General features: G+C 62.7%; 1 protein-coding gene across 1 annotated transcript; it reads right to left on the bottom strand.

Annotated features, from left to right (window-relative positions):
- Window positions 1-3230: 3230 nt before the first annotated feature.
- On the bottom strand, window positions 3231-23750 carry TOLLIP (toll interacting protein). Its single transcript, XM_079930520.1, has 6 exons — window positions 23603-23750; window positions 14469-14618; window positions 10699-10881; window positions 9840-9992; window positions 9113-9203; window positions 3231-6282 (listed from the first exon to the last, which is right to left on the bottom strand). Exons 1-6 carry the CDS (start codon window positions 23633-23635, stop codon window positions 6071-6073), a joined length of 822 nt encoding a protein of 273 aa, XP_079786646.1. The 5' UTR covers window positions 23636-23750; the 3' UTR covers window positions 3231-6070.
- Window positions 23751-24153: the final 403 nt, after the last annotated feature.

Genomic DNA, 24153 nt, shown 5'->3' on the forward strand with positions numbered 1-24153 from the left:
AGGGCGTGGGGCCCGGGCAGGTCACAGACGTTTCCAGAACTCCGCCAGTGCTCTTTACGAGACAACTCATCCTAGCTCCATCCTAGGAAGGGTGTGGAGGGTGCCTGGCACGGATCTTCCTGCTGTCCGGGTACCCGGGGGTCACGTCCTCACTCGCCCTCCAATCTGCTCCCTCGCTGAACCCAGGCCACGTTGGTTTCCCAGCCTGTCTGGGGCCTGAGAGCAGAGCTGTGGAAGCAGGGGGCACGGAGCTCTGCGGGGGGCCCAGGGCTCAGCCTGGCCGCCGAGCGGTCCGTCCACAGCTCCAGCTCAGCAGAGCCCCTCCCAGACCAAGGCCCCAGCCGGGCCCTCCTCCAGGACGCCCCTCGGCCAGCACCGGACGCGTCCCCCTGCGCTGGTGTGAAGTCCACACGCTCTGTCCATCCTGCCCTGATGTCCACAGGAATCACAGCGGGCCAGCTGTATGTCAGAAAGAAAACAGCTCTTCCACACTAATAACCCTTGCACTGCAATTTTTGTAATTTTTCACTTTTCCATTTTGTCCTAAACGAGGTTTATTGGTTGAATCTTGGCAGTGCCTAACAGTTAATAGACACTGAGGATAATTGCCTTAGTGACGACGTTGCAAATTACTGAATGAACGTTTATCATCACTGGGTTTAACGCGCTTCACAGTGACACCCGCGCTCAGGGAGCCGCGTGTTTCTCGCTAGGCTGGCGTGTTAGCGCAGAAAGCTGTCAAGCAAGACCGCCATTGACATGCTCGTCCCAAGCAGCCCCGCGCTCCGCTTCGCTGTGCTGGCTTGTCTCCCGCCCTCCGCCCTCGGGGTGATGGGGACACAGCTCCGCTGAGTGCTAGGGGACTACGGCCCTGGACACGGGGCTCTGCCTCCAGAACAAGTCAAACATCAAACTGGGCTGCAGCCTTTGCTTCCACAAAGGTTGCTTTTCAGAAATCAACAGTTCCAAGGGATGTTCTGAACATTACTTCTGAAAATAAAAATGGAAGAGAGAACGATAATAAACCGCTCTCCTTGTCGGCACAGGGAAGACGGCCCCGAAGGCCCAGACTCTGCGCTCTGGGAGCCCCGTGAACCCGGAAGCCCAGCCCAGGGAGGTCCTGCCACCCTTGGGGCCACGGCGGGGAGGGGGACCGGCCGAGCTCAGAAACTCTCCTGCATTTGTTCATCCAACAAGTGCTGACCGAGCCCTGCTGTGCAGGCAGGAGCCCGTGCTTGACCGCCCAGCATCCCAGCAGGATGGACACCAAGCAGAGGAAAGGGAACGGGTACGTCTGGATGACCCAATCGAGAGGGGCTGGGTGTGGGGAGGGCGGGGAGTTGCCAGAGAGGCTGGGAAGCTGCCCCGCTAGCCATGGGGAGCAGGTGGAGGTCAGGAGCCTTGCAGGGGGACGGGAGGCTCGGCAGGAGGCCTCCCTGAGCTCCTGGCTCCTGGGTCTTCCCTTTGCAGGGCTGGCCGGGACGTGGGTGAGGATCCGGGCCTTGTGCCGTCTCCCTAGCGCTCAGGAGACGTGGGAACCCAGACGAAGGACCAGAGCCGCTGCCAGGGTGCTCGGCCCACCCATTAGAGTCTCCAGACTTCCTGGTGGGAAGTGAGGGGCCTCCTGGGCCGGCTGGGGACAAGCAGTCATCCTGCAGCCTGAGGAGGGGCCCTGAGCACCAGGCCCGGAGCTCAACATAAAGGCAGCAGCACCTGCCACCCCAGGAAGCCCCGAGAGGAAGGGAGCCTGGACCCGCGATGGCCGTCCTCGGAGCCCCCATGGCTGCGGGGCCCGCCCACTCCTCGCTGCCCATGACTGAGCGGGTGTCAGCGTGGAGGCTGGGACAGCGTGGGCCCACTGCAGCTGCAGGCACTGGGAAAGCATCTTGGAGCCTGACAAGCTCTGGACCCAGTCGGGGGGCTGGCTGTGGCCCAGGAGCAGATTCACCATGCTGCCGGGCGGGCTCTTGGAAATTCGGAACCGACCGCGGTCCGCGTTGGGTGGAGAGCCCAGGAGGGCCCTCGCAGTGGCTGAGGAAGGGATGTGGAGGCTAAGCAGGGCCGCGGGGACACTGCACAGGTGAGAGGGCGCCTGCACAGCCGAGAACCAGCGCGGGTGACCTCTGCGGTGCGGCTGAAGACAGCAGATGCCGTTACGGGGCTGGCTCCCCAGCAGCAGAGTGATGGGGTGGGGGCTGAGGCCCCACAGGAGCAGAGGGGTCAGAGGCAACCGGACGCCCTGAGCAGCGGCTACCTGCGGTGATGGGGGCAAGCTGGACGGGCCGCTGACAGCCTGCGGACTCAGAACAGAACCAAGTGACAGCACAGACAGCTGTCGGCCTCCTCGTGGGGGCCACGGCCCCTCGCCCAAGGTCCAGACCTGCTCGGTCCTCAGACCAGAACCATCGGCCGGAGGAGAGGCTGGGCTCCCTCGGGAGAGCCCCAAGGCACCAGGGCAAGTGGACAGGGCGGTGGTCCCTACCCCCTGCCAGAGGGGCTCACGGCATTCACCCCCAGGGCAGAGGGGCCACCACTGACCGCAGGGGCCCAAAGCAACGCCAAGGCTCCTTTAAAACTGGGGCTTATGGGGCCACTCAGCTACCCACCGGTCATTTCCCCAGCCCTGGAACGTGCAACTGGGATGGACACCGGCAGAACGCCACTGATTCCTCTGCCGTCTGGGACGGGCTGGCCGAGAGGAGGGCCATGTCTGACCTCCGACATGAAAGACGCAAGTGTCGCCGCCACCACCACGGCCCGGTACCCACTGCCCGGCGCCTGCACACCCAGCCCGCACCCGGCTGCGGATGGACGTCCACGCGAGGAGTGGCGGGCCCCTGAGACGTGGGCAGGCTGCATACCTGGGCCATGTCCGCGTCCCCCGTCCCCAGCTCCACCCACTGACCCCAAGGTAACACCCCCGCCCACGCCCAGCTCAGCATCAGGCCTGTTTCACACACTCGATGCACAGCTACCTCGTGTTCCCTGGGGTTCACAGGATTCCCGACCGGAGGCACCAACCGTCCCCCCACCTCCTCTGGGCCCCGCGTGCAGTGGGTTTCTTCAGCCCCCGCTGGACCACCATCCCTCAGCAACGTCCCATCTGGCAAAAGCCTGCCCACCAAGGGGCCAACTGCATGACCGTATCTGCATTTCCAACAGTTCTATCTGTTCTTCTCCATTTCTGGGTGGGTATTTTTAACTCTCTTGGTCTTTGCATTTTATTCTGTTTCCACGACACTGCAGGTCGTCACGTGCTGCTCCAGGGGAGGCTGGCGGCTGGGATGGGTGGGGTCCCGCTCGCCTGCATCTGAGCTGGCGCCCCGGGACCGACACTGGCTCCTCCAGAAATGAGCTGCTGCTACCACCAAGCGGCTTTCTCACCCGGAGCTCCCCGGGCTGCAGGTGGTGTAGACATGGGCCCGCGGTGGGGAGGGTTCCCCCCCTCCCTCTGTGGGCCGAGTCCCCTCCTCAGCCAGCACTTCAACGAGCCAAGGCCGCGCCTCCCGGCGGCTCACGCCCCACACGCAGGGCCGAGCGCCCGGGACACACGAGCGCTGAGCGTACCCTACCCTCTGCATCGTGTCCCTGGTGCCCGGGCCCCGCCCGCACACAACTCCTCTCGGCCTTGGGCACAAGCTCTCACTGTGACACTGACCCGGGGCAGGAGGGCACCTGAGAAAACTGTCGAGGGATAATGGGGGCGGGGGGGGGGCGTACCTGAAGGCAGTGGGTCCCCTCCCTCCCGCCCCCAATCCCCGGCTGCACGACATCCTCAGCGGGGCCAGTGCCCGCTGACTCAGGGCTGGGCCAGCCCCACCCCTGTGTGCTCCAGGGCCGCGGGGCCCAGCACCCGAGCCGGACCCTGCACTCGGGGTATGGCTCCGAGGCGGGCGTCGTGGGCCCTCTTAGAAGGGGAGACACATTGTGGCCCATGTTCGGTTCCTACTCCCGGGTCGGGACGGCCTGGAGAATTACAAACAGGACAACAAAGGAACGAGAGGCCGGTGCTTCGGGAACCAGGAGAGGAGGACAGCGTCTGCGGCCTGTCCTCCACAACCCAACCAGAAAACCAGACCCACGCTGCATGGAAACATTTCCGGCTCCCAGTCAGAATGCAGCCTGTGCCCTGCTCTGCCTTCACTTACGAGTCCTGTAACTAGTTTGCTGGTGAGTTTACTGCGACTGCTGTCAACCTGCTTGTTACGAGCCGAGTTAGATCAGAACAAAAATGGTCAACTCTCCTTGGAGAACTTGACTTCTCTATTTTACACAGACCATTTATTAAATTAGAAGGCTGAAAAGTAAAAACGTATCTTACAATCAAGGAGGAATCTGGACCCTGGACCCCAACAGAATGATCAGAAACGCAAAGCTCTGAGGACCGTTTCTGCCAACACTGGCAGGGCGCCTGCTGGAAACGCCTCTCTCCTCACCAGCACAGAGCGGCAGCTAGCTGCACGGTGCCCCGGCCCCGGGCGCCCGAGCCAGACGGCCCCCACCCCACCCCCAGGGGCTGCCTGGATGGGGAGTGCAGACATGAACGCGAAGCCGGGGCAGGAAGGGCGTCTGACTTAACGAAGGCCTCACAGGCATGACCTTCCTCTGACCTAGTAAAGAAGCATCCATGGAAAAGGACCATGAGAGCTGGCAGGTCTGGGGCCGCCCTGAAGCTAAGACTCCCGTGAACGGAGGCCCGGGCGGGGCGGCTGGGGCAGCGCGGGGTCACCTGGGGCTGGGGGCCCGGCCTGTGTGGAGCTGCGCCGAGTGTGGTCAGGTCACCGCCCAACAGTCTAGGGCTGCAGCCGAGGAACCATCGCTCTCAAGCATCTGAGAAGAGCCTGCGGCAAAGGCACAAGTGGTCCGAACCCACCAACCAACGCAGGTCTCCCCGAGCCGGGGCCACCGTGCACGCCCGGGGGAGACAGAAAGCGGCACTGCACTTAACCTACATGGAGGGAAGGGCTGCAGCCTGAGTCCTCCTAACTTCCTCGGGCTGGCCTTCCACTGACGTCCACACGGTTGGGATCCACCTCTATGTCCAAAGGCTGGACAATGACTCCAAAGACAGAGTGGTGACCGCGACTTACCGCGGACCGCAGTGGCCACAGCCAGTGCGTCACTTCGGAGACACCATTCAGATTTGATTTCCACGGGGCATCACCCAGCCTGTCCCCATCCTCTCTGTCCGCGGCCGGAGCCAGGGCCAGGGTAGCATCCACACGGCAGGGCGCCTCCTGCCTCTTGGGAAGACCTGCCAGCACTGACGGTCACCAGGCTGCCCTCTCTGTCGCCCAAACTGACCCACAGGCCTGGCCCAACCTAGTCTCCCTAAATTAACATCGGCAGTAAAAGCCAGGAGTTCCTAAATGCCCTTTAATAAGCAAATACAAGACTGGATCTGTTTCTTACACCCCAGTTTTCGTTCTGTTGCCAGAGTGCATCCCAGGGGGAGCGGTGACCCTTCGGGACAGCATCACACAGAGGCGGGTGAGACAGCAGGAGAGATTGAGGGCCCAGGGCTCGGGCCAGGGCTCCCGACGCCACGCCCAGACCTGGCTGCTCTGCACTCAGGCTGAGCTCTGCAGCCGAGGCTGGACGGGGGTGAGCAGCCCACGAACACCACCAAGGGGAGGAGACAAGTTTTCAGCTGAAACTTCTAAGTGACCCCAAACCCGCTGTCAGTGGGTTCTGTGTGCCTTGCGTTAATGGGCCTACCCGATCAGGTCGCGTCGCCGTAGGCCACCAATCAAACCAGAGAAGGCTCGGCGCGAAGGCCCTGGTGGGGGCAGCTGCTCCCAGGAGAGCCTCCCGGGACGGCGGGAAGGCGGGCGCGTACACGGGACACGGCCCTCCGACCAATGCGGGAGAGGCCCCCCACCCGCCGCGACCACGTCGAGAACGGCTGCAGGAACCGAAAACCACATGCATCCCGAACAAGGGTGTGGACTGGGCTACACAGACGTCCGAGGAAGGGGCTACGCAGGGTGCGTTCACGGGGATCTGCTGGGGACGGTGCTCCTGGGAGCTGGGCGGGCAGGCGGGCAGGTGGGCTGGCAGCGGGGCACATCTAGGACTCCTCGCCCATCTGCAGCAGGGAGTTGATGGCCGCATCCTTGCTGCCCCGCTGGGCCTCCAGCACAGAGCGGATCACCTCCCGGTCCATGTTGGGGAACATGTCCTGGATGGCCTTCAGGTCCTCCTCGCTGCAGCGGGGCTGGGCGCTCACGGCTGGGGGCAGGGCCACAGGCACCATGCCGGGGCTGCACACGGCGGGCATCCCTGAGAGCAGGAGACAGGGGTCAGGGAAAGCAGCACCTCCGACGCGCGGGCTAGCCGCCCTGGGGGTCGGCCCCCCAGGTCTCGTCTCCCAGCGTGACCTCAGAAACTGGCCAGACACTCGTGAGAAACCAGGGGCGAGCAGCCCCCCGCCACTCGGTCCCCGGCATCTCACATGAGCCCACTTCACAACGGGGGTGGCAGGGGCAAAAACAAGCCTAAGAACGTGTGCATTTACACCACAGGGGTCAATTCTCATCCATCAAAGGCCACAAAACAGTTCCCTCCACCTGAGAACGAAACAGCAAACCCAGTCTATGCTCCTTTGCCCCAACACCTGAGACTTTCACGCCGTTTCCTCTGTCACACATTCCAGAACAGACTTTCCCAGCTTGGCACTCACATCACAATCAGACACTGACGAGGAAAGAAAACTCACCCAGCGCGTGCCCAGCACGTGCCCAGCCTTCCCCGTGACAGCAGACAACCCACGAGGCGAGGTGCTCACGAGCACTGCCGCGCCGGGGCCTGTGCGCTCGAGCAGAGGCCCTGGGGCCCCGGACACGCAGCCCCGCCAGCTACACGTGGGGCTCCTGGTATCACTCCCTCACACCAGCCACGTCCCCTCACTCCCTTGTTAGACACAGGTGACAACTGAGAACCTCACGGCATCTCAACTGCTGGAAGGTTCAGTCCGAGCACCTGGTGCCACCGGACCCCAAGACAAAGCTTTGACTCCTTGTCCTGAGATGGTCTCGTGGGGGAACCCAGACAAACGTAAGGAAGGAGAGTGTTAACAGGGGCTCCACGCCTAACCGAGTGCAGAGCCTAGTCAAACACCTCTCTGAAAAGTACAAACGGATTTAAAATCATTAGTTCTGGGACTTCCCTGGTGGCACGCTGGTTAAGAATCCGCTTGCAGGGCTTCCCTGGTGGCGCAGTGGTTAAGAATCCGCCTGCCAATGCAGGGGACACGGGTTCGAGCCCTGGTCGAACATGCCCCAGAGCAACTGAGCCCGTGTGTCACAAATACTGAGCCTGCGCTCTAGAGCCTGCGAGCCACAACTACTGAAGCCCGCGCACAGCAACAAAGACCCAACTCAGCCATAAATTAATTAATTAAAAAAAAAAAAAAAAAGAATCCGCTTGGCAATGCAGGAGACGCGGATTCGGGCTCTAGTCGAGAACTAAGATCCCACATGCCGCGGGGCAGCTAAGCCTGTGCGCCACAACTGTTGAGCCCGGGGGCCACAACTACTGAAGCCCGTGCGCCTAGAGCCCATGCTCCACAACAAGAGAAGCCACTGCAATGAGAAGCCCACGCACCACAACCAAGAGTAGCCCCCGTTCGCTGCAACTAGAGAAAGCCTGCGTGCAGCAACGAAGACCCAATGCAGCCAAAAATAAATAAATAAATTTTAAAAATAAAATAAAATAAAATCATTAGTTCTTATAAACTCAAAAGCACAAACAATCTGCCGAACCAGGCTGGGAGCGCTGGACTGAGAAGTTTAGGACATGATTTCCTTTCCTGTCTGAAGTCAGAAGATCCTAAAGGCGGCTCAACGCCGTCCAAACCAAAACTGGCAGAAGGGCCGACAAGTGTTGAGACGAGGTCGCATCGGCTGCAGGTGCGCGACTGAGGCTGCGCTGGACACACACGGCTGCCTCCAGGGACAGAGGGGACGGGACGTGCTCCCAAGGCAGCAGCAGAGCCCAGCCCCTCCGAGTCCCTCCTGGGCCAGCCGGGCCGAGCACCGGCCCACACCCCCCGCCCACCGGCCTTTAGTCCTGGCCGTCCTGAGAGGCGAGAGGTCGCTTGGGTCCCAGGCGGGCACTCAAACCTGGTGAGGCCAGGGCCCCCAGGTCATTCCATGAGCCCAGGAAGGTGCTCGCCCACCGCCTTTCAGAAATGGGGAGGGAAAGGGAACCCGGGACTGGGGATGGCTGACAGCTTCACTCCGCGAGCCCCCCGCCGTCCGCCCTGGCCTGGTTCGCATCCAGGCCACACCCCCACCGCCTGCATTTCTGACACTTCTGGGAACAGTGGAGACAAACTTTAGGGGGCACCCTGGCTCTCCTTAGGCCCCTTCCGCCAGGAGGGTCTTGGGTTGTAGCGTGGGAGGCAGGCGGTCCTAGGGCAATTAACTCGGGGCCCCACAGTCTTCACCTCGCTCTGGACGGAGTTTAGAGGATTTCGGGGACGTGGCCACCACCGTGCACACGGCATCCTCGGCGTCACTTGGTCTCTCCGGTGCCCCGAGCCTCCCGCCGCCCATGCACTGCCCGGGTTTTACGGTGGTTCACGTGGGGGGCGAGCTGAGCCCAGGACCCGTCACGGCCCCGGATGGGAGCCGATCACAGGCTGACGTGAAGCCTCAAAAATCCAAAGGCGGAAGAGCCACAGTCCAGCTTGACTTTGCTGTGCTGTGCGAGCCGCGCGCTCAGAAAGGTCACCAGCGCGTAAGGTAAGAAGCTCATAAAGGTAAAGAGATGGGAGAGAAACAGCAACGCTGGAGCCCGGGGTCCATCCACCCAACAGGAAGTGATCTTGTGCTGCGGTGATTCAAAATGCTTAGAAATCACATTTCAACATCTCCATAAATCTCCATAAAAACTCACCTTCTCTGTGCCAACAGAGAAAAAACAAAGCCTATTTCCTACACGTGCACGTAACGTTCAAACGTAACAGCGGACCCCTGGTTTTGGGAGGCTCTCCGGGCATCCCTTGAAGACCAGGCCCAGACTCTAGCCCACACCCCGAACCCCCACGCGCCTCCCCGCTGCTCGAACACCCAAGGGCATGCGCCCGGGGAGGAGAAGCAGCACACACCTGTGATGGGCACGTAGCCGACGCCCTGCTGGTACACAGTGGGCATCAGGACCACGGGCTGAGGAGGCATCATCATGGCAGCCGGCAGTGACTGAAACACACCAAAGACAATCAGGGGTCAGAGAAGAACACAGCACACATCCGAACCTCATCACATCAGCGTCCTGGGAGGGACAGTGCAGGGCCTGGAGCCCAGTCACCGGGCCCAGGATCGAGGTGGGTCCAGCCAGGCCCTGCATCCCGTCCAGCATCATCAAGTCCCTGCCCACACCGACACCCCAAAGGCTCCTCTGCCGGAGGACTCGGGTAGAAGGTGGCATCAGGCCTGCTGAACCACGGCTGAGACGTGACCAACAGAGAACCCCGCTCAAGAAAGGAAACCTAAGCTTAAACTCCAGGGTCAAACCGCCTCTCTGTTTATAATTCTTTAGTTAAGTACAACGATGGCTTTCCGTCTACGTAGAAACGCCTGTTACAGAGGCACGATGGCATGTTCACGAGTAAACTCACTGATGTTGGGACCTGCTGTGAATCAGTCCAGCACCAGAAAGGGGGTGAGACAAAGTGCCAGAGGAGGCGGCCGTGAGGCTGGGCAGTCGGTCCCACCCAGGGCCCCTGCACCCGCTCCCCGCGTCCACATGCCAGAAACACCTGGGAGTAAGGGCGGGGATGCCGGTAAGCCCGGGAACGGCACCCCAGTGGCCATGGGCCCGCCGGCCGGCCTCACCGTGTAGGACAGGACCAGGTTGATCATGCCCTCCTTGTCGTCGCCCTGCCGCCCGCTCAGGCTGTACCATTCGTCCACGACCTTGCCCTGCCTCAGCGCCTCGGGGATTGTCACGTGCGTCCAGGCAATGCGGTCATCCATGGAGAAGGCTCGCTGGGGGGCGACGGGAGATGGCGGTGACCCCAGGGCTGCCCGGGAGGCCGCCCCACTCCCCCAGCCCTCCCGGCAGGGTGTGCGCGGCCCGGGGCCGCCCCGCTCTCTCCACCTCCTGTGGGCGCAGGGGGAGGGAGGCTCCACCGGGCCCCTGCAGATGTGCGCCCCCCACAGACCACATGCTCCCCTCCACCCCAGGGCCCCAGAGGCGACGGGGCCGGGTGTGAGGGAGGACCCGGGAGGAAGGGAGGAAGGCAGAACCCTGGGGACTGTGGCCACTTCCCAGCCCCGCTGCCCACCCCCACCTCCCAGCCCCGTCAGCCGACCACAGGCGAGGGGGCAGCCGACCCGGCCTCAGGAGCGGTGGGACACGCCCAGGCAGGCCCTCGGAGGGCCAGGCTGAGTTAGAGCCCAGGGCACCCGACGGCCCAGCGACACTCGGGAGGTTCCTGCCACTCACGCCACCCAGCCACGGGCCCTGACCACGTCACACCTGAGCTGCGTACAGATAGCGGCTGCCTGACCTGCCTGGTCGGGTGACGCCCACACGCTGGACACAGGGTGGTGACGTGTCTGAATGCAAGTTCTAAAGACTCTGCAGGGGAAACGTGCTTTTCACTATGCTGGGGACACCAGGACACCTGTCACAAAGCCACAAGAAACCTGAAGTTCTGGAGCGGCTGAGCGGCCCCCGCGCGGCGCCCACCTCGTCAAAGATCTCCAGGTAGAAGGAGTCCACACCCGGGGGCACCGTGCACTGGATGACCTTATTCCAGCGCGGGTTCTTGGCGCCGTTGTGGGCTGTGGGCGTCTCGTACACCGCGTAGCCCAGGCGCAGGCGGCAGTACGGATCCATGCGGGTCATGCCGTAGTTCTTTGCCAACTTGGCCTGAAATAAAGCCGATGTATGAGACGGGGCAGCGGCTGTCACAGTGGAAGCCGCAGCTCAGCTAAGTGGGCTGCCCCTTCCACTCACGGCTTCCAGAGATTTCTGGGTGCCGACCCACCGGAACACGGCTGTAACTGAACCGTCAGCCCTCCGTATCCGTGGATTTAAGCAACCGCAGATAAAAAATATTAGGAAAAAACATTCCAGAAAGTTCCAAAAAGCAAAGCTTGAATTTGCCACAGCAGCAACGAATTCTATAGCTCTACACTGTGTTACGACTGCACGCACACAGCATCTACCGCGTGTCAAGTGTTACGAGTAACCCAGTGATGACTCAGTGCACGGGAGGACGTGTGTCGGGCACGTGCAGAACTGCACCGCTTTATATAAGGGACTTGGGCATCCTTGGATTGTGGTGTCTGTGGGTCCCAGAACCAATCCCAGGGACGACCGTGCTCTGGGACCCAGGAGGGAGGAGAAAGTCCAGGCTGGGTCCAGCGTTTCTGCGATAAGGCACCCGGCGCCGTGCCTGACATTTAGGACACACCGGCTGCTGCTAGGCAGGGGCTGGACCCACCCAAAGGAGGAGGAGGGTGAAAAGGGCAGGCCGTCCCAGGACAGAGCCAAGAGCCACCGAGAAGAGAAGCAGGGGGACGGGGCCACCCCGGAGAAGCAGGGCCCAGCCAAGGCCTTCCCTGCGCCCTCGGAGAGTGACCGTGCTGGCTCCCCGGCCCCGCTCCCGTGCAGGAGCCTTTCAGCAGTGACCATCCCTGCCCAGTGCTGCATGGGGGCCAGGGGTGCAGGCAACTCATCTTGGGCACCAGATGAGGCGGAGCCCACCCACATCTCACATAGGTCACGGGCCCACCTCAAGCCAGACGCGCTGCTCGGGACGGCTGGGATGCGTTTGTAGGCGCAAACGTGAACACCGATGAGCACACCAGGCTGTCGGTCGGGAAGTACTGACTCCCAGTGGATTATGGGCTTAAATGTAAAACCTAAAACTGTAAAACTTGCACAGGAAAAACCAGAAGAAGTCTTTGCCATCTTTTAGGCAAGGTCAGCAAAAGCACGGCCCAGGAAGGACAGCTGGCGGCTGGCTCCCTGGGGACCGTGAGGAGGACAGAGCAGCCCCGTCTGCGGCATCAAGTCTGATCACAAACCCGTGTCCAGGACATAACGGACCCACAAACCTCAGCAATGAGAACACAACACGGTTGAAAAACAGGCAGAAGATCTGAAGAAGAAAAGCTCGACGCCAGTTAGCACGTGAGAAGACGCTCCCCACCATCGGCCATCAGCGACACGCAAAGCAGAACCCCATGAGGCCACAAGGAGCTGCTGGACGGGCTCAGACCCAGCCCGCCGGGCCAAGCCGCCCACCCCCAGAGCGCAGGAGTCCCGCAGGCGGCTGGGAGAAGCCACGGTGTGGCAGTGCAGGGACCAGCCTGGCAGCTTCTCCAAAGCAGACTCCACCCAGCTCGGGAGTTGGGAGTCCACTCCGAAATGGGAACTCACGCTCACACAGAAGCCCGTGCTTCACAGCGGCCCGGGGCTGGGACCCCCGTCCCTGCTGGGCAACAGACAGACTCGGGAAGTGCCCCGGGGCCTGAGCTTGGTCAGCACTGCGGTCAAGGGCAGGCCCACCGACAGGCAGAGGGAACTATCTGTGTTGCTGGGGAAGCTCTCTTCATCACAGGGGTGGACAGGCTCGTCAGAGGTCATTGAAACACAGGCTAATTCAAATCAGTGCATTTTAACATATGTAGATCATATTCAGTAAGGTCGATTTTTTAAAAACCAGCAAAAAATTCCCCAAAGCCCTGCTGCCTGCACTGACACCCTCTCTCTTCTCCCCTCTGGAAGGCTCCGCACAAGCCCCTATTCTGTCTGCGAGCCTCCTTGCCCCCCCGCATCCCCCACTCTCGTGCCGACTTCCCCAGAGCTCTGGCCGGGGCTGCCCACGACCGCACGTCCCCGAGCCACCACCCCTCCATGCAGGCCCAGCCTGAGCCCCTCAGGACGCCCGCCTTATGTCACTGCTGGACCTCTGCCCTGCAGTCCACAGTCTCCCGGCCTCGGCCCCCTGCCTTTAAAACATCCTCGACTTAACGTGTCCGACACCGAACCGCGAGTTTCCTTCCCGGCCTGTTCCTCCTGTAATTTCCCCCATTTTGGTCGAGGCTCCTCCATCCCCTGGGTGCTGGCAACAGGCCTTGGGGTCACATACCCGCCTGCCCCCACGTGGGTGCGCCCCGAAGTCGGCTGGTTCTCCCCCAGGAGCACCAAGCGCAGGGCCTTCCAGCCTCACCCACATCTTCCCGACACAGACCCCGAGGGAGCCCTGAACTCCAGCTCAGGACAGGGTGCCCACTCAGAGCCGAGCCCCAAGGCCACAGGACCCCCAGCTGGCAGCACCAGGAGGGCCTGGCCCTGAAGCAGCCCCCGGCACAGGGTGGCGATTCCTGTTCATGCTGTACTTTCCACGATAACACCTGGGCCGCTCCACACCTGCCCCCCAAGCTCGCCATCGGCGCACTGCACCCCGGCCCTCAGGGCGACGCAGGCGTTTACTGCCGCCCTGCCCTGCCCTCCTCACCCGCTGACTTCCTGCTCCTCTGTCTGCAAGAGCAAACACGGATCGCATGGGCAATGTCTTCCCAAAAGCGCCCGGCAGAGGGCCTCAGCCCTCACACGCTGTTGTCTTCACTGTGAATTCACTAGAGCAGTTCTCAGGACGGCAGATTTTCCCCCCAAAACTCCTAGAAGCCGCCCTGGTATTTTCTGGAAAACACGTAGCAGCAAAGTCTGGAACGGGCCTGATTTCCGATAGCTTCAAGGCCGCTGTTTTGTCTCTGTCTATCCGCCAAGGCTTTTCCGGCTGAATAATCCGACGCTCGTGGCCTGAGCAAGGCCAGCGGCCCGTGAGTGCGGGAGGCGCCTTCCTTCTCCTGGACCCCGACTGGCCCCAAGGCCGTGCTCTGCTCACGGCTGCTGCCCTCTGCAGAGGCCCGTCTGCCACCGTGCTCTCCCCCCGCGCCCCCGGCACCACGAAGGGGACTCGGAGGCCTGGCCTGCCCGCTTCCAAGTGGCTCCCCTGAGGCATCGACTGGGCTGCGCTGTCGGCACACGAGTGTCTGAGGAAGGCCACCCCGAAGCTTACTGGGCACAACGACTCGCCAGGCACGGCCCTGGTGTCTGCTGCGGACAAACGGACAGATGGACAGATGTCTCTGCCTCCCGCGGCCTCACGCAGCCCGTCAGAGCAACGTGGCAGCGCCCTTTCTGTCCTGACAGCACATCTGGTTCTCCCGGGGGCCGGGATGACCGGGCAGCAGCCACACCGCCCCTTCCCCGGCACCGGCAGGGCGAGCGGCACTCCGGACCCCCTCTCTAACTCTTCCCGGGGAAACCCGGGCGATCGTCAGTATCTTCACATCCATCGCTCTCCACGAGGTATGTGTTTCCAGAAAAACGGGATCAGAGGAAGCCCCATCCATCCACGTGGCAACATGCTACGACAGCGAAGGCCCCGCCCCGCCCGCTCCGGCCCCCTCCCCCGCCCCCCCACAGGCGGCCACACCCACCTGCACCACGGTGATGCTGAGGCGGCCCACGGTGCCCAGCGCCCCTCCGTACTGCAGCTGCTGCGCAGCCTGTGCGTCCAGCTGGACCTGCTGCTGCTGCTGTGTGGGCGTGATGCGCAGGAAGTCCTGAGGCAGCTCCCCGATGTACACCTGCGGAGAGCACGGCGGTCAGGGCTGGGCGCCACCCGCCCACAGGACGAGGGTCCGCGGCGGCAAGATATCCACCCTGCGGACCCCTCCCAGGGCCTGCACTCTCGGCATCAGGATGCGCAGCAAACGGGGGGCTCTGTGGAGGCCCGAGTGCGTCTCCGCCCTGAAAGCAGGCCTCGCGTCCTCGCTGGGCCTGGGGGCCTCACACGCTCTGGTCCACGTGTCCACGATCCCTTCCCCAGGACCAGGACCGCCGCAAGCAAGGCCTGTCCACCGTGAGCGCTGTTCACGGGGTGAAACCTGAAGCTTGGATGTCCAGTGACTTGGAAAGGCCTCTGTGCTGATACCCTTCAAACGTCTCCACGAGAAACAACTTGCGTGCAAAAACGCCCCGGAGACCAAGAACCCAACAGATTAACCACCAGAAGCCCGGATACCTGGCCCTGGACAGGTGAAGTGATGGGGACACACCTGATGGGGACCACACTCAGGGACACACCTGAGTGTGGAGCCTGGGGGCTCCAAGAGTGACGACTCCCAAGAAGACCGCAGGAGACCATGCACGGAGAGACGGCCCACAGCCAGACGGCCCGACCGCCTGTGTTCAGAGCCCTCGACAGCCGCACCGTTGCTCGCCCCCCGGGGGGGTGCGGGCCTGGAGGGGCCACAGTGCGAGCAGAGCCCAGGTGAACAGGAGGGAGCAGCCGCAGGACCCACGATGGAGGTCTGGCTGCTGGGGGGGAAACCGGGGCCACAGGCCCCCTCAGCCGCACAGGGGACGTCACAGACCCCAGCCGCGGGCCCTGAAGAACTGGATGGAAACGGAAAGGAAGACCCCAGCGTGTCACAGCGAGTTCTGGCAACTGCGCTCACAGCAGCCGCCAGGGACCACTTGACGTCCGGGCGCCGCACGACACGGGGGTCTCTGCTGCGCAGACCAGACGGCACCAGGCAGGGGCCCAGACAGCACCCCATCCACCTAGCTCACAGCGCCCCTGGGAGAGCACCTCCCCCAGCGAGCGCCCCCAGCGCCTTTCCTATCGAAGGTCCCTGGGAGGGTCTGGGCCTGGAGATCATGCGCTCCCACCAAGGCTGATGGAAGCGCACACAAGGGCGCTCGCTGGCTCCCAGCAGCCCGCACGCCGACTCTGCACCCAGGGGCCTAGCGCTCCCGCTGCTTCTCTCTAAAAGCAAGCCCCCCGCCCCCCCCGACCCTCTGTCTGGGAGCCAGCTCTGCGTCTCACACCTCCGCTGCATCAAGGGCCCAGCCCAGGGCAGGGGAGGGTGCCCCCGGAGGCTGCCCCCCAGAGGCCCCGGCGTTGCCAGGAGAGGAGCGCAGTGCCTTCCATTCCCTCCCCAGGGCATCGCAGGCCGCGTTTCCTGGGCGCGTAGTGCAGCCGAGTGGGTTCCAGGACAGGCCCTCGAAGGAAAGCGGGTGGTGACACCCTGTGGGCCACACCCCTCAGGAGGGCTGAGATGCCCAGGACACGCCAATCGTCAATTCCTGCCAGCGCCAAGACCAGGCCCCCGTGACCCCCCAAACGCACCCCATCCAGAGCCCCTCAGGCTCCTTGCTGTTTGCCCGGTACTCGTCTTACTGAAATGACTCTCCCAGGGGTCGCTGGCGCACAGACCACACCCCCGCCTGCTGGCCTGAGGAATGACTGCCCACCTCAGCGCCAAGGACCCCACAGGGAGCAGGCCGCAGGGGGACATTCAGTGGCGAGAGTGACAGGTCAGGAAAGGCCTCTCTGTTCCTTCACTGATCCTGTCTTGTCAGGAGCTCCTAGAGGTCATGAAACTAGAATGAAATGAAACTCCTGGGGGGTATGTTCCCTCTTTACTGTACTCATCTTGGTTCTGGGGTTCAGCACAGTCCACACAGGAGCCACGCGGGGACAGCGGGCCACGCTGAGGCCTTAAGGGAGGGGGACCAATCCCACGTGGTCAGAGCCTGTGAGGGGCGGGGGAGGGGGGATCACAGCCCAGGGAGGAGGAGCCTCCAGGTCTGCAGGGCCACCCGCCTGAAGGCACCCTGGGGACACCTGCCCTAGGCCCGCCCGCCAGAGACAACAGCAGGGGCGAGGCCCAGGGTGATGGCGGGTCAGGGCAGGGCATGTGGGGCTCAGCACCCGGCGGCTGACGGCTGCCCCACCAGCCAACAGGCCCCGTCGCACAGCAGCCCCAGAGGCCTGCGGCAAGCAGTAGGCTGCACGCTCATCCCAGCGCCCGACAGAGAGGCCCCGGGACGCGCCCGCTGAGGCCTAGGAGACACCTGCCAGTCACGGCACGGGCCACTGACGTTCTTCCGTCAGTTCAGCATCTTCCCAAAGGAAGTTACAAGGAAAACTCCAACTGCCAGCCGACACCTGCAGCCACGGGGACGGGTCTCCACACGGGTCACCGCCCCCCACAGACACACACACCCTGCTCCTTCCTCAAGTCTCCAGCGCCTCCTGCCGATGACCTGGTTTCAGGAAACAGGAAAAGAGGAAAAAGCCCAGAAGCAACAGGGAGGGAGGGCTGGCGCCGTGGGGGGCTCCCCAGAGGGTGCCACTTAGTCCCTCCCCCCCGCCCCTCCCGCCACAGTCCTCTTCCAGGTTTCACTGCAAAAACCTCTGTGTCAGCTCTCCTCCCCTATTCCTATCCCTCAGGCCTCCCCCAACTTTCTAAATGACCCAAACCTGGATAGGCCACTCAAGCCAGGAAGTCTGGCTGTCCCAGCCCTGCCGGACACAAGCTCCGGACGCGGGGACTGAGACACGGCGTTGACTGAGCACGAGGACGCCGGAGGGTCAGTGACAGAGACAACGCCACCGGCCCAAACGAGGACCAGACCACAATGCTGACAGGACAGCAGCGTCTTCCACGGGGCCTTGCCCAGGGATCCCGGAGCCTCTCACGCCAGCCCGGGGTCTGGGTGCGAGCGAGATGGATCACCCTGTCCACACCTGAGTAAAATGAAACAGCCAGTGACGGGCCAAGGGGCGCCGGGGCCGGGCATCGCACTGCAAGTCTTTCAACTTCACCGTATGTGCGGATTTTCACGCCAAATGCTGGGGGGAAATCACTGCTCCCGTGGCGCTCGTAGTTTAACAAAAGAAGACAACTGCTGAAAGTCGCAGCGCTGTACATAATCACAGGGTGAGCACCCCGGGGCAGGTGAACAGCCGGTGACGTAAGACGGTGTAGACGGCTGAGGCCACTTTGGGAGAAGACGCCACCTCAGCAGAGGCCTGAATGGCATGAAGGCGGCGGTCATGCAGAGCCTGGGAGGGCTCTGTGCACAGGCCTGGCCAGGAGCCCGCCAGGCAGATTGAGGCAGGGAGGTGGCTGGAGCAGAACAAGCAAGGGAGAGCAGGAGGGTGCAGCAGAGGACAGGAGTGTCGCACCAAGGCCACTGATGGGCTCTGACTCAGAGATGAGGAAGGGAGCAGGTGAGCAGCCGGGGCAGGTGAGCAGCCGGGGCAGGTGAGCAGCCGGGGCAGGTGAGGTGCCGGGGCAGGTGAGCAGCCGGGGCAGGTGAGGAGCCGGGGCAGGTGAGGTGCCGGGGCAGGTGAGCAGCCGGGGCAGGTGAGGAGCCGGGGCAGGTGAGGTGCCGGGGCAGGTGAGCAGCCGGGGCAGGTGAGGTGCCGGGGCAGGTGAGGTGCCGGGGCAGGTGAGGAGCCGGGGCAGGTGAGGTGCCGGGGCAGGTGAGCAGCCGGGGCAGGTGAGGAGCCGGCGCAGGTGAGGTGCCGGGGCAGGTGAGCAGCCGGGGCAGGTGAGGTGCCGGGGCAGGTGAGGTGCTGCACACGCACATCTGGCTCTGCCTGGCGCCCGGCCCCAGCGTGTGACAGTGGGGGGTGGGGGGTGGGGTGGGGGCGGGCGGGACCAGTCGAAGGGGTGCGGTTGGTGTGGGTGAAGCAGAGGCTGAGAAGGAATCCGATGCTGGACCTGCTCGGTAGGCAGAGCCACAGGAGCGGCTGAGTGGGCAGGAGAGGCGAGGCCGCCCAAGGGGACGGGGAAGCCAGGGAGGGTTCCAGGGAAGGAAAGGGCGGGTCCGTGTGCGATGTTCTTGGGAGACAGGGAGCCGCTCAGGATGGTCAGCCTGGGGATGAGTGGGGTGGGCGCCGACACCCCCCAAGACCCCCAAGGGAGCAAGACGGACAGAAAGGAGGAGCCGTGGAAGGAAACCCGTGTGAAGAACGCGACCCTAGGCCGTGAGAGGCCATCGCACCTGTGCCCACTGCCGCGGCCGTGCCCACAATGAACCCGCCAGACAAGCCGCTGCGGGGCCCCCGCCCGAGCCCCACCCCCACTCGGTCACCCCCGCACCTCGCAAAGCACAGGTGGCTTCCCGACCTGCAGGACCCTCTCACCGTCAGCTGAGGCAGCTGCCCTTCCTGGGCCCCCAGCCCCGCACCGCCATCCTCCCACCCAGCTCCTGTCCAGCTGGTGGTGAAGCAGAATCACCAGAGGGAGGTGGGTGGAATGGGAGGCGCACAGGCAGGACTGCAGGCGGGGAGCCCGAGGAGTTGGCCAGGCGTCTGAGAAACGACAAGTAACGCAGGGGCCCAGCAGCCCCCAGGCCGTATACGTGGGAGGGTACGGGCACAGAGCTGCTGGCCACAATGCCCAGATAGATGCCACAGACACCGACAGAGAGCAGAGCGGGCGAGCGGAAAGAGGGGCTGGGGGTGCTCTCAGATGCGGGGAGAGGCACAGGGCTGGAGCACACCAGCAGCTCAATGGCAGATGCCTCACAGGGACCTTCACGTCCCAAGAGAAGGAGCCTGTGCGCCCAGAATCCCAGACAGCAAACATACCTTTCAGGAACTAGAGAAACAGCACAGTGTCTCAGTCCCTGTGAGCAAGCACCAGCTTATCAAGGTAACACTGCCCCTGGGAGGATGGGGAGAGGCCACCCGAGGCAGCAACCCATCAGGAGGAGGGCGGTTACAAGGGTTAACCTTGCAGCGCAAAGTCCGTACGTTAACATTTCCAGGACAACCCCAAAGAGAACAGAATGACAACATGTGTTTTCCAAACCGGCAGAAACCAAAAAATGGAACTTAAAAAACTATATTTAATCAATCCAAAAGAAGGCAAGGAGAGAAAAAGAAACAAAAATAGACAAATAAAAGCACAAATGAAAGTGTTAGGAACAAAAAGTGTGTGTGTAACTATACACATAAAACCATCTAACACATCCCAGCTAGAAGTGAAGAAGACAGACTTCAGATTCGACCTAACAATCCAGCTCCACGTTGCTGACAGCAGACCAACCTGACACATGTTCTGAAAGATGTGGTCCAACAATGAAAACCCCCTCAGGCAAACACTCCCTAAAAGAAAGCTGGCGTTGCCATGTGGCATCAGACCAAACAAGAAAGGCCTGTGCATGGCCAGCGGGGTCACCACACGCAAAAAGGTCCAACTCACAGGAAGACGGGGCCATCCTAAACCAGGATGCGCTGCTAACTCACCCTGAGAATCCAGAGCAGAGCTCACGGGGACACGGGCGATGGTCTAGACTCCAACAGTGCGGGTCCACAACTGTACCCGAAAAAGAGAAAGCCAAGCGCAGGCCTAAAAAGAAAAACAACTCCTTCCTCTGAACGTTGGAAATGAAAGAGAAAGAACTAAGCTGCTGTCTTGCCTTTCCCATGCAGACTGTATTTAAGGACAACCAGACAGCGTTCATCCATACAAACAGGTCCAGCTAATAAATGCAGCAGAAGTAACAAAATTCAAACAGCAGGGGCTTCCCTGGTGGCCCAGCAGTTAAGAATCCGCCTGCCAATGCAGGGGACACGGGTTTGAGCCCTGGTCCGGGAAGATCCCACATGCCACGGAGCAACTAAGCCCGTGCCCCACAACTACTGAGCCAGCGCTCTAGAGCCCGCGAGCCACAACTACAGAGCCTGCATGCCACAACTAATGAAGCCCGCATACCTAGAGCCCGTGCTCCACAACAAGAGAAGCCACCGCAATGAGAAGCCTGCGCACCGCAACGAAGAGTAGCCCCCGCTTGCTACAACTAGAGAAAGCCCGCTCGCAGCAACAAAGACCCAACGCAGCCGAAATAGATTAAAAAAAAAAATTCAACTATCACCCTCTGCCACCCCCAGTGAAGTCAATTATCAATTCGTGCAAGGCTGATGAGAACCTGGACAACCCCGCCCACCCAGGCATCCAGACAGCTCACCCTCAGGCCTGACAAGGGAAAAGACATGACAGGAAGGAGGGGCCACACTGATCAACCAGCATCTCCAAAAGCAGGACAAGTGGTCCCTACTGGCCCCCTTTGGCCTGGACTCAATGGGACACACCACACATCTTAGCCTGTGACCAAGCCTTGGCCGCCGTCCCGTCGAGCTGACCGGCAGCACTGTGGTCAACAGTGGCAGGTCCCGCAAACCCCCCCTGACCCGAGTTCTACCTCAGAAGGCAGAGAGGCCCCCACACAGGTACTGCTGTGGGTGCCCATCGGGTGCTTTTTAGTAGTTCGTGGACCAGACAAAATCACAGCATGGAGAAGGTCTGTCAGAACAGAAACACCAGCACTGCTGAAAGCGGGCAGACAGCACAGGGCTGGGCATCCCTCGGTGGCCATTCAGGGAGGGACTCACCTGCAGACGCAAACACCACGTCTCCTGGAACTTAAGCAAATTCCTAGCCCCTCAGGCTCCCCTTCTCAGGGACAAAGGGAACCTCCCCAGACCCGTGGGACCCCCCCTTCTGCTTCCCATGCCCGAGGACTCTGCCTGTCCCTCCTTCACCACGAGCGGGAAGAGACAGTCAGACTTCAGAGTCAGCCCAAGCGAGCGTGAATCCAGGCCCTGGGAGCCCTGCTGAGTGACCCTGGGCCGAGGCTGAACCCCCGTCCTGTGTGGGTAGGGCTGGGACCCTCGGGAGAGCCGCCCAGCCGGGATCCGGCATGGGGAGCACCTGCCGGATGCCCCAGCTGGACTTGAGGCTTCTGCCACGAGCCACGCCGTCCCGCGGGGCCTCCACCGCACCACACACACGACAGCACGTGGGAGCTCCTTCAACGCCAAGTCCGTACACCCTGGCAAAGGAAGAGGTCTCCACCAGACCCCGAAAACCACAAAAGGAAGGGTTCTCCAAGTCTGATAACCGGCAAAAAAGCCTTTACGAGTACAGTTAACCCAGAGGGGGTGGGCCAGCGGGGAGATGTGGAAACGAGAGGATGTGTACCAGGCAAAAACCTTAGGGGGGGAAAAGAAACAGTAAAAAGTAAACAGTCCACTGTAGCAACCAGATCAAACGCAAGGCCAGATGCACCTGCACTGGCGGCCCCGCCCTCTGGCACAGACAGCCCTGCTCAGGACCCTTCCTGGCCTTGAAGCAGCAGCCCCCCATCTCCCAGACCCTGTCCCACTCTGCTTTCCATGCTCTCCCCTCCCACCACCCCACAGCTCCTGCTACCCCATCGAGTCTCCAGTCAGAGACCCTTGCCCCAACACCCTTACTCAGCCCGGCCCCGGCCCCGGCCCAGGCAGGCCACCGTTCACCCCGACTTGAATTCAGACCTCAGGGTCTGAGAGTGGATGCTCTGTGAGACCCTGAAGGCAGGCGTCACCGTACGGTGCCACCCAAGATACCGAGAGCACCCACACCATCTGGGCAAGCCACACAGGCTCCAGGGCGCCCAAGACCCCTGAGCCCCCAGCAGCTCTGGCCCGGACCGAACCTTACTGCACGAGCACAGGTCGTGGAGGGCAGCCCTCAAACACCTGCTGGTCTACGCATGGGGCCCACGACACACGGACAGAAGGCCCACGACCACTCGGGTGGGTCAGCCGGGTCATCGAGACCCCGACAGCACAGGCCCCAAGTCCGGACACCGTCCGCCGCCCTGGCCCGGTCACAGCCCTGTCACAGCACATGGCCGACGTCCCCCTTGGTGAGAGGAGGGGCCCACCTTCAGCAAGCGCTCCCTGCGCCCGGCCCCGAGCCGGCTGTGTGTTTGCCTGTGGTTCCCAGCAGGCTGAGGACACGTGACGGGCCAGGAACGGGGCCGGGCCGCTTGCCCATTACGCCACCGCTCCCCTCCCGAGGGAGCCACTAATTTGCTCCTTGTGCTGCTCCGATGAGCCACTTGCCCAGAAATGAGAACGTGTCGACAGACACTCGGCCTGCTGTGTAGCTCGCTGTACGCAGTGCCGGTGAAGACGCGGAAACGCTGAGAAATCACTCTACTGACTCTGGGGCGTTTCCACACCCAGTCGGCTAGGAACTCCCATCAGGTCCCATTCAAACGCTCAGAACGAGCGTCTGTGCCCAGGGGGGTTTCTAACAAGCCCTGGTCTTCCTCAAACTCAGAAAAACGTTCTGTGGCTTCTTCTCCAGTCGGGAGAAACACAAACAAGACTTGTCAAGCCCGACTCGAGGGTGAGGAGCCCCGGCAGCCGGGGGCTTACCCTCAGCAGCGGCTTTCTGAGACAAGGCACATCAGAGTGTCCACAGAGGAACCTTGTCCCGACTGAGAAGGACCCAGGTGTCCGCCTACCGTGCGTTTCAAGACGCTGTGATAAGAACCTCACTACTCGTGAGGACGCACCCCAACCCAGTCCGAACGCCCGGCTGGAGGCGAGTCCCCAGGAGCCGGCCTGAGCCCGTCTGGACTCGCTCGCCGGCAGCGACACAATAAGCTGGGCCAGAAGACAGGACGCGAGGGCTGCGCGGAAGGGCACTTCCAGCTCGCGGCTCCCAGACCCTCATTTGTCACTTAAGAAACCGAGGAACAGAGCCGGGCCTGGGAGCCTCCACCATCCAAGAGCCTGTCCAGGGTTCAGGGTGCTTCTCTGGGTGCCTCCTCCTCCCGAGGACCCACTGGGTGCGGGGCCTCCCCCAACCCGGGGACCCACCCGGTGCGGGGCCGCCTCCGTCCCGGAACTCCCTTCCGCTTGCCCGGAGCCCGGCGTCGGGCCCTCCCCTGCGCCCTGAGGCCGCGGAGCCCGCCCCCAGCCGGAGCCTACCGGCCCGCGCTGCGTGCTGACGGTGGTCGCCATGGTCTGGCCGGCCTCAGGCCTCGCCCTCCGAGAGGTGACGCGCCGGCGACCCTTCGCGCGGAACCGCGATCTAACTATTACCCCGCAAGGCCGCCGCCGCCACAGTCAGCTGACGGCCGGCCCCGCCCCCGCACTGCCCACTGCGCCGGCGCAGCACCGCCCCGCCCTTTCCGGCGCCGGGCGCCTGCGCAGTCGCTCCCCGCCCCTCGGCCCCGCGAAATGGCTCCCGAGCCGGCAGTGTGCGCATGCGCGCCGGGCTGGGGCGGTGGGGGGGGCGGGCCGCGGGGCCGGGCCGCGGACTGTAGGTGCTGGTGCGTCCGGCTGGACCCGCGGCCGGAGCGGGTCTGTGGCCCCGCCGCGCCTCGCCGAGTGACCGGAGTGACTCGGTGCGGCGGCCGCCCTCCGTGTGTGTCCGCGGTGAGGCCGCGCGCTGACCACTCCGCCCCTTGCTTCCCGCCGGCCGCTCAGCAGGGTCTTACCCGAGGCTGCTGGCCGAGCTTCCTCTGGAGACCACGGAG

This window comes from Stenella coeruleoalba (assembly GCF_951394435.1).
Source record: "Stenella coeruleoalba genome assembly, chromosome: 8".
Lineage (NCBI taxonomy): Eukaryota > Metazoa > Chordata > Mammalia > Artiodactyla > Delphinidae > Stenella > Stenella coeruleoalba.

What these genes read in the sequence shown, in the direction of transcription:
- TOLLIP (XM_079930520.1), bottom strand. Translation starts at nt 23,635, where the DNA reads ATGGCGACCACCGTCAGCACGCAGCGCGGGCCG. An exon ending in ACCTGGTCCTGTCCTACACG is followed by an intron (nt 9,204 to 9,839) that starts GTGAGGCCGGCC and finishes GGTGTGTTTCAG; the next exon opens with TCACTGCCGGCTGCCATGAT. An exon ending in CGGCTACGTGCCCATCACAG is followed by an intron (nt 6,283 to 9,112) that starts GTGTGTGCTGCT and finishes TCCTGCTCTCAG; the next exon opens with GGATGCCCGCCGTGTGCAGC.